Source organism: Balaenoptera physalus (assembly GCF_965194825.1).
Source record: "Balaenoptera physalus genome assembly, chromosome: 11".
Taxonomy (NCBI): domain Eukaryota; kingdom Metazoa; phylum Chordata; class Mammalia; order Artiodactyla; family Balaenopteridae; genus Balaenoptera; species Balaenoptera physalus.
This window is the reverse complement of record NC_138896.1, coordinates 54,865,054-54,878,911: the sequence shown is the minus strand read 5'-3', so window position 1 is coordinate 54,878,911 and position 13,858 is coordinate 54,865,054. Positions and strand designations below refer to the sequence as shown.

Below are 13,858 nucleotides of genomic sequence, written 5' to 3'. Positions count from 1 at the left end.
GTATATGGAACCTAAGGAGAAAAAAAAAATAAAGGTCATGAAGAACCTAGTGGCAAGAGGGGAATAAAGACACAGACCTACTACAGAATGGACTTGAGGATATGGGGAGGGGGAGGGGTAAGATGTGACAGGGTGAGAGAGTGGCATGGACATATATACACTACCAAATGTAAAATAGATAGCTAGTGGGAAGCAGCCACATAGCACAGGGATATCAGCTCGGTGCTTTGTGACCACCTAGAGGGGTGGGATAGGGTGGGTGGGAGGGAGGGAGACACAAGAGGGAAGAGATATGGGAACATATGTATATGTATAACTGATTCACTTTGTTATAAAGCAGAAACCAACACATTGTTGTAAAGCAATTATACTCCAATAAAGATGATAAAAAAAAAAGAAAGAATACAAATGAATCCAAAAAAATAAAAGATTAGTTGACCCATATATATGTAGGTTCATTTCTGGTCTCCTTATTCTGTTCCATTGATCTGTGTCTGTTTTTATGTCAATACCATACCATTTTGATCACTATAGTTTTGTAAGATAGTTTGAAATCAGGAAGTAGAATGCCTCCAACTTTGATCTTCTTGCTCAAGACTGCTTAGCTATTCTGGGTTTCATATGACTCCACACAAATTTTAGGATTATTTTTTCTATTTCTGTGAAAAATGCCATTGGAATTTTGATAGGGATTGCATTGAATCTACAGATTATTTTGGTTTGTATGGATATTTTAACAATATTAATTCTAATCCATGAACATGGAATATCTTTCCACTTACTTGTGTCTTCTTCAATTCCTTTCATCAATGTTTTATAGTTTTAAGTTTACAGATCTTTCACCTCCTAGGTTAAATTTATTATGTAGCATTTTATTAACAGAACTGTAAATTAGATTGTTTTCTTAATTTCTTTTCCAGAGAGTTTGTAGTCAATGTATAGGAACGCAACTCATTTCTGTTTGTTGATTTTGTAGCTTGCAACTTTACTGATTTCTTAACAATTTTTTGATTGCATTCTCAGGGTTTTCTATATATGAGATCATGTATTCTGCAGAGACAATTTTACTTCTTCGTTTCTGATATGGATGCTTTTATTTATCTTCCTTGCCTAACTGCCCTGGCTAGAACTTCCAGTACTATGTTGAATTAAAGTGGTGAGAGCGGCTACCCTTGTCTTATTCCTGATCCTAGATGAAAAGCTTTCAGTTTTCACTAGTGAGCATGATGTTAACTATGAGCTTGTTATATATGGCTATCATTTTGTTGACCTACATTCCTTCCATACCCAATTTGTCAAGAGCTTTTGTCATCAAAGGGTACTGCCTTTTGTCAAATTCTTTCTCTGCATCTATTGAGATGATAACATGATTATTTCCCCCTTCATTATGGTGTATCATGTTTATTGATTAGACTATAAATGTCAAATCAATGGATGGTTTATGTTAAACCATTCATGCATCTCGTGAATAAATTCCACTTGATCCTGGTATATGATCCTTTTTAATGTGCTGTTGATTCTGTTTGCTAGTATTTTTGTTGGGGATTTTTGCATATATGTTCATCAGGTATATTGGCCTGTACTTTTCTTTTCTAGTAATGTTCTTTTCTGATCTTGGTATCAGGTAATCCTGGGCTTGTAAAATGAGTTTGGAATTGTTCTCTCCTCTTCAGCTTTTTGAAAGAGTTTGAGAAAGAATTACCACTAATTATTCTTTACATTCTTGGTAGAATTCATCAGTAAAGCCATCTGGTCCTAGACTTTTCTTTGTTGGGGGAATTTTTGATTACCAATTTAATCACCTTACTTGTTATTGGTCTATTCAAATTTTCTATTTCTTCACAATTCAGTCTTGGAAGGTTGTATGTTTCTAGCAATTTCTCCAACCTTCTATGTTATCCAATTTTGGGGCATATAATTGTTCACAGTAGTCTCTTATGATCCTTTGTATTTCTGAGGCATCAGTTGTAATCAGTTGTAAATTTTCCTCTGTCATTTCTGATTTTGAGTCTTCTTTCTTTTTTTCTGTTAGTCTAGTTAAAGGTTTGTCAATTTTGTTTATCTTTTCAAAAAAAACAACTCTTAGTTTTATTGATCTTTTCTATTATCTTTCTAGTCTCTCATTTATTTCTGCTCTGATCTGTGTTATTTCCTCCTTCTACTAAATTTAGGCTTAGTAGTTCTTTTTCTAGTTTTTTCTGGAGTAAAGTTAGTTTGAGATCTTTCTTCTTAATGTAGACATTTATCACTATAAACTTCCCTCTTAGAATCACTTTTGCTGTATGCCATAATTTTATTATGCTGCATTTCATTTTCATTCGTCTCAAGATATTTTTTGACTTCTCTTTTGATTTCTTCTTTGACCAACTGTTTGTTCAGGAGCATGTTGTTTAATCTCCACATATTTGTGAATTTTCCAGTTTTTCTCCTGAAACTGATTTCTAGTTTCATACCACTACTGTCAGAAAAGATGCTTGATATGATTTCAATCTTCTTATATTTGTTAAGACTAGTTTTGTGGTCTAACATATGATCTATCCTGGAAGATGTTCCATGTACATTTGAGAAGAATGTGCATTCTGCTGCTGTTAGATGGATGTCCTGTATATGTCTGTGAGATTCTTTTCATCTAAAGTATAATTTAAGTCCAGTGTTTCCTTATTTTCTGTCTGGATGATCTATTCATTGTTCAAAGTGGACTACTGAGATCCCCTATTATTATTGTATTGCTGTCCATTTCTCCCTTCAAATCTGTTAATATTTGCTTTATAAATTTAGACACTCCAATATTGAGTGCATAAATATTTTCAACTGCTAAATTCTCTTGATGAACTGACCTCTTTATCATTATATAACAACCTTGACTCTTTTTACAGTTTTTTTATTTCAATTCTATTTTGTCTGATACAAGAATAGCTATTGCTGCTCTCTTTTGCTTTCCACTTGTGTGGAATATCTTTTCCCATCCCTTCACTTTCAGTCTACAACTAGAGAATTAGTCCATTTACATCTGAAGTAATTTTTAACAAGTAAAGACTTACTATTGCTCTTTTGTTAATTCTTTTCTGGGTGTTTTGTAGATCCTTTGTTCCTATTTTCTTCTCTTTCTCTCATCTTTTATGATTTGATGATTTTCTGTGGTACACTTTGATTCTTTTCTCATTATCTTTTGTATATCTACTATACATTTTTACTTTGAGGCTCGCCTAAAACATCCTATAGTTATAACAGTCCATTTTAAGCTGATAACTTCAATAACATACAAAAGCTCCACACATTTACTCTCTGTTCCCACATTTTATGTTTTTGATGTCACAATTCCACCTTTTTCTATTATGTGTCCATTAAAAAAGTATTGGAGCTATAGGGATTTTTAATACTTTTTTCTTTTAACCTTTATACCAGATTTATATGTGATTTACACACCACCATCATTATTAGAGTATTTTGAATACAACTTTATATTTACCTTTACCAGACAGTTTTATACCTTTATGTTTTCATATTCCTAATTAGCATCCTTTCATTTCAGTTTAAAGAACTCCTTTAGCATTTCTTGCAATGCAGGTTTACTGGGGATGAATTCCTTCAGCTTTTGTTTGTTTAAGAATATCTTTATTTCCCCTTCAATTCTGAAGGACAACTTTGCCAGACACAGTATTCTTGGTTGGTAGTTTTCTTTCTTTCATAAGTTCTTTTAGAACTTTGAATATATCATCCCACTCCATATTTTCACTCTTTTTTGTTCTTTTTGCTTTTTGCTCCTCCGATTGGATGACTTCCAGTGAGTTATCTTCAAGCTCATTGATCCTTTCTTCTGTTTGATTGAGCCTATTGTTGAACCACTCTTTTGAGTTTTTCACTTCACTTATTCTTCAGCTCTACAATTTTTTAGTATTTTTATATTTCCTCTTTTGGTTAAAATTCTTACTTTGCTCATGCATTGCTCTCTTGACCTCAGTGAGCATCTTGATGACAAGCATTTTGAATTACCTGACATGTAAATCACTTATCTCCTTTGGTTTTATCACTGGGGTAAGGCAGGAGAAGAAGGCACAGGAAGTTTCCACACGTCCATTCAGGGTCCCACAGAACTTTTAATTATGTGCTCCAACAGCTCCCATATGCAGGTTAATCAGAACCATTAGGCAGCAGCTAAAAAAGTATATATTTAAATCCCTTCCAGGTAAAAACTGAGACTTGTGTTTTTGCCTGCTCCCTCTGTGATGAGCCTGGGGAGACAATGGCAGGAAGTGCTCACACATCTGTTGGAAATTGCCTACTAGTTTTCTGTGGTGAATGGGGACTTGTAAGTGCCAAGCCCTTTTGGCCCTCTAAGCTAGGTGATTTGGGAGCCAGTCCTTTGAGTGGCAGTCATAAAAGTTGGGGTGCTAGATGCACAGACAAGCTCCTTCCAGGAAGAAGCTGGACACTCACTTTTATCATTGGAGTGAGTGAAGGGAGAGACAGGGAGGGAAGTGCTCACAGCACTTTCAGGCTCCTGGAGGAGCACAATCAGCTTCCAGACACAGCTGATTAGAAACTCTCAATCCTTGGGCAGCAACTAGAAAAGTATGCAGTCAAACTCATACTGAGAGTATCAGGGAGAAACTAATAACCTTGTGCTTTTTATCCTGTTCCCTCTGGGTTGAGCCCAGGGGTATAGCCATGGTAAGTACTTACACTTCTGTTTAAAACCACCTGTTTGTTTAATGTGGTCCTGGGGGACTCACAAATGCTGATCCCCACTGGCTCTCAGAGCTAGGTAATTTGGGAGCCAGTTCCTTAGGTAGCAGCCACAAAAGTTGAGGATCTAGCCATGTGGTCCAAACCCTCTACTCCTCAGGGAGAAGCTGGTAGTTGGGGGTTCCCTCCTGATTGCAAGAAGGTTTACAGCATGAATGTATCTTAGCTTTCCTACTCATTTCAGTGTAGGTATTTTCTCAGTCACCCAATGTGTAGAGTAACTCAATTAGTTTTTTAATTTAATTTAATTTATTTATTTATTTATTTTTGGCTGCATTGGGTCTTCGTTGCTGCACACATGCTTTCTCTAGTTGCGTCAAGTGGGGGCTACTCTTCGTTGCAGTGTGCGGGTTTCTCATTGCGGTGGCTTCTCTTGTTGTGGAGCACAGGCTCTAGGCATGCAGGCTTCAGTAGTTGTGGCATGCGGGCTTGGTAGTTGTGGTTCGTGGGCTCTAGAGCACAGGCTCAGTAGTTGTGGCGCGCAGGCTTAGTTGCTCTGCGACATGTGGGATCTTCCCGGACCAGAGCTCAAACCTGTGTCCCCTGCATTGGCAGGCAGTTTCTTAACCACTGTGTCACCAGGGAAGTCCCTCAATTAGTTTCTATATTTCTCTCCAAAGGAATTGATTTGCATGTAGCTGTTCATTCAGTGCATCTGTGGGAGGCAGAAAAGTCAGAAGCCTCATATTCTGCTATCTTGCTGATGTCCTTTGTATTTTGTTTTCTTTACTTTTAATTAGCTCCAGGAAAATATTAAACAATAGTACTAATAGCAGACATCTTTATCTTGTGACGTTGACAAAACTGAAAAACGACAGTACTAATAGCAGACATCTTGTGACTTTGACAAAACTGAAACATAGATCTGGTCATCAAAAATGGAAGAAATTAAAGTTATCTTTGTCAAGGCTTTCCTTTAGTTTTATGTTCCAGAACACTTTCACACCGTCATCCATCCTCCATGAGCTCCCACTGTGCGCTGCAAACAATGTAGTAGTAGGAGGAGATATGTTGGCCACTGGCCAAAACTCAAATATAAAGAGAGATGAGGGAGATTCTAAGTCCAAGGCAGGTATTGGGGACAACTAAGCTGAGCGTAAGTTCTACAAACAGTGAAATTATCCATTACATGTTCATTCAAGAACCTTCTATTTATATTTATTATTTAATAAGAAAAATAGGCCTTATTAGTATTTAATATCAAATGACACAAGAATCCTCACTCAGACCACATATAAGTAGGTCATATGTCCTAAACAGGACATGAGGTCTCCTGCTCAAAAGGTGGGAGGTACCACAATGCAGAGTGTTTCACAGAGGTGCCCTTCATTTATCCATTTATTTTTACCACATTGAAATTATATTTAACTAGTTAAACAAGTTTATGGATTATATTATATAGATTAACTGTTCCCCACAAAATGAAGTCACTTTAAAATATTTCTACAAAGAAACATCATATTGAAGAGAATACTAATAATACAAATAATTAAAGTAGAAGAGATATAAGAGAAAGCAAAGCATTACTATCTGTTACTCAACTGCCTAGGAGTCTGTCCATCTTGGAACCATCGGAGAAAGCACTCTAAGTTCACTGGCACCTGCATCAATGGAAAGCTTAGGAAAATCCATTATGATAGCCTATTATAAAATGTTAACGGGATTAAAAGATTACTTTTAAATGGTAGATAAAGTTTTCAGATTTTCTTAGGAAGTTAGGTCTCACAGTGGATAATACTGAGAAGATAAACTAACACCAAGAAAATGTCATTATTACTTAAATAGTGATACTCATTTTCAATTGTATCGAACTTAAACCTCTTGGTATTTTAGATTTGACACAGTTTATCCAGGCTAATAGAATTTATAATACAGATTATAAAATACTTATTATTTTCAAACCAGATTCTCATTATTTCTATTACCTTTTCTCCAACACTTGGTTGGTTTTCAAAATTACTGCCACATCCAGAAGGTGCAAATGAAGAGGAGAAAGAGAATGTCGCCAGGAGAGTGCTAGAATCTTTGAGGGGGGTCCCTATAAAATCATGCCTTAAGTTAATAACCAAGTAGGGGACATAAATACATGCCTATTGACAAAAGTAAAGCTGTGCTAAGTAAACTTGCTTTACTCAATTTCTGTTTTTAATTTTTTATGTCATAACTTAGCTAACATATTAAACTAGAGAATTCAAAAGAAAATTTAAAAATTACATTTGGAAAATAGAAAACATTGAATGTTTATTCAAAATCATACAGGCAAAAGTTTAGGCTATACATTAGTTTATTTATTCATTCATTTAATGCAATAATTATGAATGGTTATAGACACTCAATTTTCAGTCAGACAGCACTACCACTTTTTACTTCACAAATTAGTTGACCGCTTCTCTGGGAATAATAAGAGTACCACCACTCTGGAACCTCTTTTATAAGGATACTAATCCCATTCATAAAGGCTCTGACTTTATGATTTAATCATCACCCAACGGCTCTACCTCCGAATTTGAGGGAACACAAATATTCAGTCTACAGCATTCCATCTCTGGCCCCCCACAATTCATGTTCTTCTCACATGAAAAATACACTTATTCCATTCCCAACAACTCCCAAAAGTCTTAACTCCTTCCAATATCAACTCAAAAATCTGAAGTCCAAAGTCTCATCTAAATATCACCTAAATCAGATATGAGTGAGACTGAAGGCAGGATTCATCCTGAGGCAAATTCCTCTCCAGCTGTGAACCTGTGGAATCAAATGTGTTCCGTGCTTCCAAAATACAATGGTGGGACAGGCATAGGATACTCATTCCCCCTCTAAAGGGAGAAATAAGAAAGAAAGGAGTGACAGGTCCTGAGCAAGTCTAAACATTAATGCTGGATAATAACCTTCTTTGGCTCTGTGCTCTGCCCTCTAGGCACAATGGGCTGTGGACCCCTTCCAGACCCACTGGGGCTTGGGTCCCACCCCCACAGTTTTGCCAGGTAGGGGTTGGGCCTCCTAGGCTGTAGGTGGCCTTATCCCTTGGCTTTGAGCAGCCCACACAGTAGCTCTCACAGGTTAGAGTCAGGTGCCTGTGGCTCAGCTGGGCTTTACTGGCCTGGGATCGTTAGGGCGGCTCCAACCCACAGCTCCACTGGGCAATGGAGATAAGTCAAGAAAACTTACTTTACTTAGTCAAGAGAGGCTAAGCTGTACCTTCAAAACTTTGCTTAGATATTTCCTCAGCCAAATATCCACTTTCATTACAAGTTCCACCTTCCACGAAACACTAGACATGAACACAAATCAGCCAAGTTTTTGCCACTTTATAACAAGGATCACCTTTTCTCCATTGTTCAATAACATGTTCCTCATTTCCATATGAGACCTTATCAGAATGCCCCCTTTGCATCCACATTTCTATCAAAATTCTGTTCAAGATTACTTAGGTATTCTCCAAGAAGACTGAAGCTTTTCTACAGTTCTCGCCTTTTCTTTCTGGGCTCTCATCAGAATTGCCCTTAATAGTCCATCCATTCGTGGCAATGTAGGCTTTTTCTAGCATGAAGCTCAAGACTCTTCCAGCCTCTACCCATCACCCAGTTCCAAAGCCACTTCCACATTTTTAGATATTTATTACCCTCACTTCCCAGTACCAATTTCTAACTTTGTCTGTTTGGGCTGCTATAACAAAAATACCAGACCAGGTGACATATAAACAAGGTGACTTATAAACAACAGAAATTTATTTCTCACAGGTCTGGAGGCTGGGAAGTCCAAGATCAAGGCACTGACATATTTGGTGTCTGGTAAGAACCCACGTGCTGGTTCATAGATGGCCGCCTTTTTGTGGTAACCTCATTCGGAGGAAGGGGCAAGGTACTTTCCGGGCTCTCTCTTATAAGTGTATTAATTCCATTCATGAGAGCTCTGCCCTCACTATATAATCATCTCCCAAAGGCTCCACCTCCTAATACCATCACATTTTAGGGGGACACAAACATTCAGTCTATAGCAATAATCAATCAAACACATGTTGGTTTTGAAAGAGAGGGGAAGGTTCTTAGTGGTAAGGGGAGATGGTGACAGATCAATTTTAGATTTCCATTTTGGGCAAATGAGCGAACAGTGGAGTTAATAACCAAATAGGAGACATAAATACAGAGCAAGCTTGGGGTTTGGGGAACAGAAATAATATGTTCTTTTTGGTCTTGAGTTTAAAATACTTGTGAGTCTGCTAGATAGGCAATATGAAATATGGGTCTATTCCTCTAGAGAAAAATTCTAGAGTCACACAATAGAAAGAGTATAAACTTGGTACAAGAAACCCTAGGCATCTATTCAATTCTTAAATGCCTGACCATCTGGTTTTTACCAAATGTTTCTCTCAAAGGAGACCAAAGATTTTCTAATCACATAATCCAAAGGCTTATTCTTAAACCTCTAACCACTACTGATTCCTTTACTGGTTGCTCTTTCTCTCCCTAGTCCCTCAATGTAGGCCTTTCCAAGGTTCTGTCTTTAAACTTCTCTTTTTACATTCTCTTTCTTGGGGACTTCACTCAAATAGCTTTGACCCTCTCTTCCATGCAAATAGCTGCCAAATCTCCATCTCTCATCCCTGAACTCCATCTCAAGTCTCACAATCACCTACATTTCAAATAATTTTGACACCTGGATTTACTCAAGCACAGTGAACTTGGGCCAAATTGGGTTCTCTTTTCCTTCAAAACAGTTTCTCTTCCCCAATACTGTTACCTAGACTCAAATTTCACCCAGGGTCAACTTTGACACTGCTTACTTCCTCATCCCCTCCATTTAAATGGTTGTCATTTTGTTACAAGTTACAAAACTAAAAAGGATTCTGTGCTGTGTTCCCACCTTTCCAATCTTATTGCTACCAACCCAGCTCAGTTCCTCATCAGTTCATTTAGACTGCTATAAACAGCCTACTAACCATCTGTCTACTTTCTCTCTCCCCATATTCTTTCAACTCATTGATAACAGATTAATCTTATAAACTCCCAATAATTGGTCCTCTTGCTAAAAAAATATTGTTTGACATGGCTAACATAATTGGAAATAAGTTCCCCACTTTGGTTTTGAATTCTCCACAATGTAACTCTATAGTGAAGTAGTTAAGAGTACAGATTTTATTACCAGTCAGACCTAGATTAAGATCTAAGAACATCAACTTAACAGCTGTATCATCTTGGGCAAATCATTTAATATCTTTTCATCTGGAAAGTAGGAATAATACTAGCACCATCTCAGAGTGTTCTGAAAGCTCAATAAAATAATGCATGCAGGGTATGTGGCAAGAAGCACAGCATGTAGTAGGTGCTCATTAAATGGTTGCTAGCATTACTTTCTTCTCTTCATCTTCCAAACAGCATCAACTTACATTATTTGATATTTCCCAAACATATCCAATGTATTCTGTCTCTATACCTTTGCTCCTGTTTTTCTCCTTACTCTATCATAACCTATAAATTACCTACTTTCAAGACCCACTTCAGATACCATGTCTTTCAAGAAGTCTTCCTGGATATCCTCAACCAGTTGCAATTTCTCCCGGCTTGACGTTCCTGTCCTCTCAACTTCTGGTATTTACAACATTCTGTGACATAATATAATGAAGTTTACTGCCTAATTCCCACCACTAGACTGTAACCTCTCTGAGGACAGAGATACTATTTTTGAATCTCCAGCAATAAATGAGTTCATGATGGAAACATGATTCTCTGTCTGTTGATCCCCAAATGCCTAAATAGTACTTTACATGCAGGAATCATTCATATCATTCCTCTAATTTTGCTCAATTTCTTCTATGTGTCTGTGGAGCATCTGGAACTGGTTAAATATACTAATGGATGGGAAAGGGATTAGTGAGCCATTTTTTATCTATAACAATACATTACAATGCATTACTAGTTAAATGGAATTTATTAAAGAGAACACCAAGGTCTGTAGAACCCCACTAAACAGTTCTAAATAACTTAATATAGTACAATTATTATATATATTTGTAGCATTAAAGTGAAATTCATGAGCTAAAGAAAATATGGATTTTACATAAATTCTCCAAAGATTTCTGTATTTCATGAATGCTATTTTAGAATGTTAGAGCAGAGTCTGAAAAAAATTAGAAAATAAGATAAATTCTTCTTCAACTGAAATATCACACAGTTCCATTGTTCAACAGAACAAAGGTCTTAAAGATGGAGTATAGCCAATGTGAATTCTTATGAAGCATCACTTATTACAATGTATATGTACTTTATGACTGATGTATCCCAGATGATAAAATTACAACATATCCAAGGAGTTCTGAATAATCTCAGAATTTAATAAGACAGTGTGAATAAATAAATACAGAATAGGAATGAAGATAAACGGCTACTTATAATAGAAATTGTTTTGTTTGTATGTGAATGAGAAAAATGACTGTTCCTTCAAACAAAAAAACTTGCCATTCTTCTTTTGTTCTCCAACATTGTTGTTACAGGAAGTGCATATATTTTTAACCACAGACTAACTCAGATGATGCAACTCTTTTTGGTTTGAGAAAAGTAATAGTATCTGTATCACTATCTTCAGAGTTGGGGTGTTTCAGCATTAAAATTTCAATTTTTATCATTCCCATTTCTAGAAAAATATCTCATTTGTAACCAATAATTGAATGACTACAACACTGAACCTGCCTACTTCTAAAAAGAATTTGAAGTGAAAATAAGATAATTTTAATATTATGGACTAAAATTTCATAATATTCAAGAGACAGTACAAAAAGATCAGGACTTAAGAGTCAAAAATGTAGTTTCTAATCTTGACTATGCAACTTCCTAGCTCTATAATTTCAAGAGGGCCTCAGTGTTCTTATCTGTAAGGTAAAGAGAGTAGGGCTAGATGATCTCTAAAAACTTGTCCTGGGCTTCCCTGGTGGCGCAGTGGTTGCGAGTCTGCCTGCCAATGCAGGGGACACGGGTTCGAGCCCTGGTCTGGGAAGATCCCACGTGCCGCGGAGCAACTGCGCCCGTGAGCCACAATTACTGAGCCTGCACGTCTGGAGCCTGTGCTCCGCAAGGAGAGGCCGTGATAGTGAGAGGCCCGCGCACCGCGATGAAGAGTGGTCCCCGCTTGCCACAACTAGAGAAAGCCCTCGCACAGAAACGAAGACCCAACACAGCCATAAGTAAATAAAAAAACAAATACTTAAAAAAAGTCTATTAATTTAAAAAAAAAAAAAAAAAAAAACTTGTCCTGCTTTCATATTTCTTGATTTTTCCATTCTGACTGTTCTTCGTCGAAAGTCCTCTACTCCTCTCTGCTGGATTATCAGCTACTCTGCTATATTCTTTTTAGCCATGTATCAGAGTCCAAATTTCACCAGCCACCCTTTCATCACATTTGTGTTATGTCTTGTCAGCTCTGAAGATTTGTTAAACCTTATTAGCTTTGCAGTATGTGCTGGTTTTCAGTGTTTATTCTGTCTTCAGATCACATACAATCTCCCTTAACTTAGCAATCATATTAGTCTAAAAGCTGTATTTCTTGTCCATCATTAACATCCAACACTCTTCATCACTTTCAATTCCCATCTGGAGTCTTCAGTCTGATAGCTTCCATCATCTTTCATGAAAGATGCTTTGATCAATCTCTTCAAGACAATTAAATATGGCAGATATGAATTCCCTTTGGCAAATGTGCATAGACTGTTTCACTGTCCTTCCCACCTAAGCAGCCCAATATAATGTTATCAGCTCTGAAGCCAGGCAGTCTAAAAGGAGTCCAGAATCTACCAATTACTACTTGTATAACTTTGGGAAAGACATTTAACCTCTTATAATTTTATCTGTAAAATTATTATTTTATAGAGAGGTTACAAAAATAAATTTTTTTAAAATCAGTATATGTAATAAAGAACAGTGATAGTAACAAAAGTACTTTTGTGCTAGGGACAGTCAAGTTTGGAAGTCCCCCCAATACTTCCAGAGTTGTAAATTTTTTCTTTTTCATTCTTTGGAAGATTCCATGAAGAAAACCCGAAATACAGAGAAGGAAGTTAAGATCTATAGTAGCAAAAAAAGATAGGAGTTCTACTGGGATGAATCTGAAGACATTATATATCAATCTAGCAAAGTTGAAAACTATTTAAGTCTACAATTTTAAGATGGTAAAGAATTATTTGAAATTCTCATATACTACTGACAAAAGTGTAAATTGGTAGAAACTTTGGGAGGGAAATTTTGAAATATGTAACAAGAGCCTTTAAAATGTATCCATATAGTAACAGTATTTCATCAAAGTAAATTTCTGATTTGGATAACTACATTATAGTCATGTAATAATAAAAATAATTCCTTGTTTTTGGAAATAGCATACTGAAGTATCAACTGGTATACTGAAGTATCAAGTGGTAGAGACAGATCGAGTCTGCAACTTACTCTTTGTAAAGATTGTATTCTTTGTTGTGTGTGGTCAGCCCCTCTGGCACCAACACGCTGCACATGCAAGCTGCCATTCCTATGGCACCTGTGATCTGGGAATGGGGGATAGTAGCTGGGTGTTAAAACGAACCATCGTTAGTTTTATGTGTCAGCTTGGTTGGGTCAGGGTACCTAGATATTTGGTCAAATATTATTCTGGATGTTGCTGTGAAGGAGTGTTTTTTAAATGAGATTAACATTTAAATTGATGGGCTTTGAGTAAAGCAGATTACCCTTCACAATATGGATGGGTCTCATCTAATCAAAGACCTTAATAGAAAAAAACTGACCTCTCCCAAGCAAGAAGGAATTTTGCCAGCAGAACTGCCTTTGGACTTGAAATGCAACTCTCCCCTGAGTCTCTAGCCTGTTGGCCTACCCCATCAGATTTTGGACTTATTAAGATACCACAATCATATGAGCCAGCTCCTTAAAATAAATCTCTCTTTCTCTCTCTCTCTGTATACACACACACACACACACACACACACACACACACACACACACACACACACACACACAATCCTGTTGGTTCTGTTCCTCCAGAATTACCCTAACACGTGGGAAAGTAAAAACATCACATAACTCACTTACTGAAATTTAGCAGCTGCTTTCTTTAGTAAGCACTCTTCTGGGTATTG

General features: G+C 36.8%; 1 protein-coding gene across 3 annotated transcripts in view; it reads right to left on the bottom strand.

Moving 5' to 3' along the window:
* The window catches only part of ZCWPW2 (zinc finger CW-type and PWWP domain containing 2), a 141,225-nt gene that overhangs the window by 93,103 nt on the left and 34,264 nt on the right, over positions 1-13,858 (bottom strand). The window contains exon 1 of one of the 3 annotated variants that reach the window (XM_082415139.1): positions 13,176-13,692. The exons of 1 other annotated variant lie outside the window; for it this stretch is intronic. In XM_082415139.1, coding sequence (XP_082271265.1) covers positions 13,176-13,252 — 77 coding nt within the window. In that variant the 5' untranslated portion in view covers positions 13,253-13,692. Of the gene's footprint in view, positions 1-13,175; positions 13,693-13,858 lie in introns of those variants that run through there. One more of the 3 variants, XM_082415136.1, reaches the window with a different exon arrangement.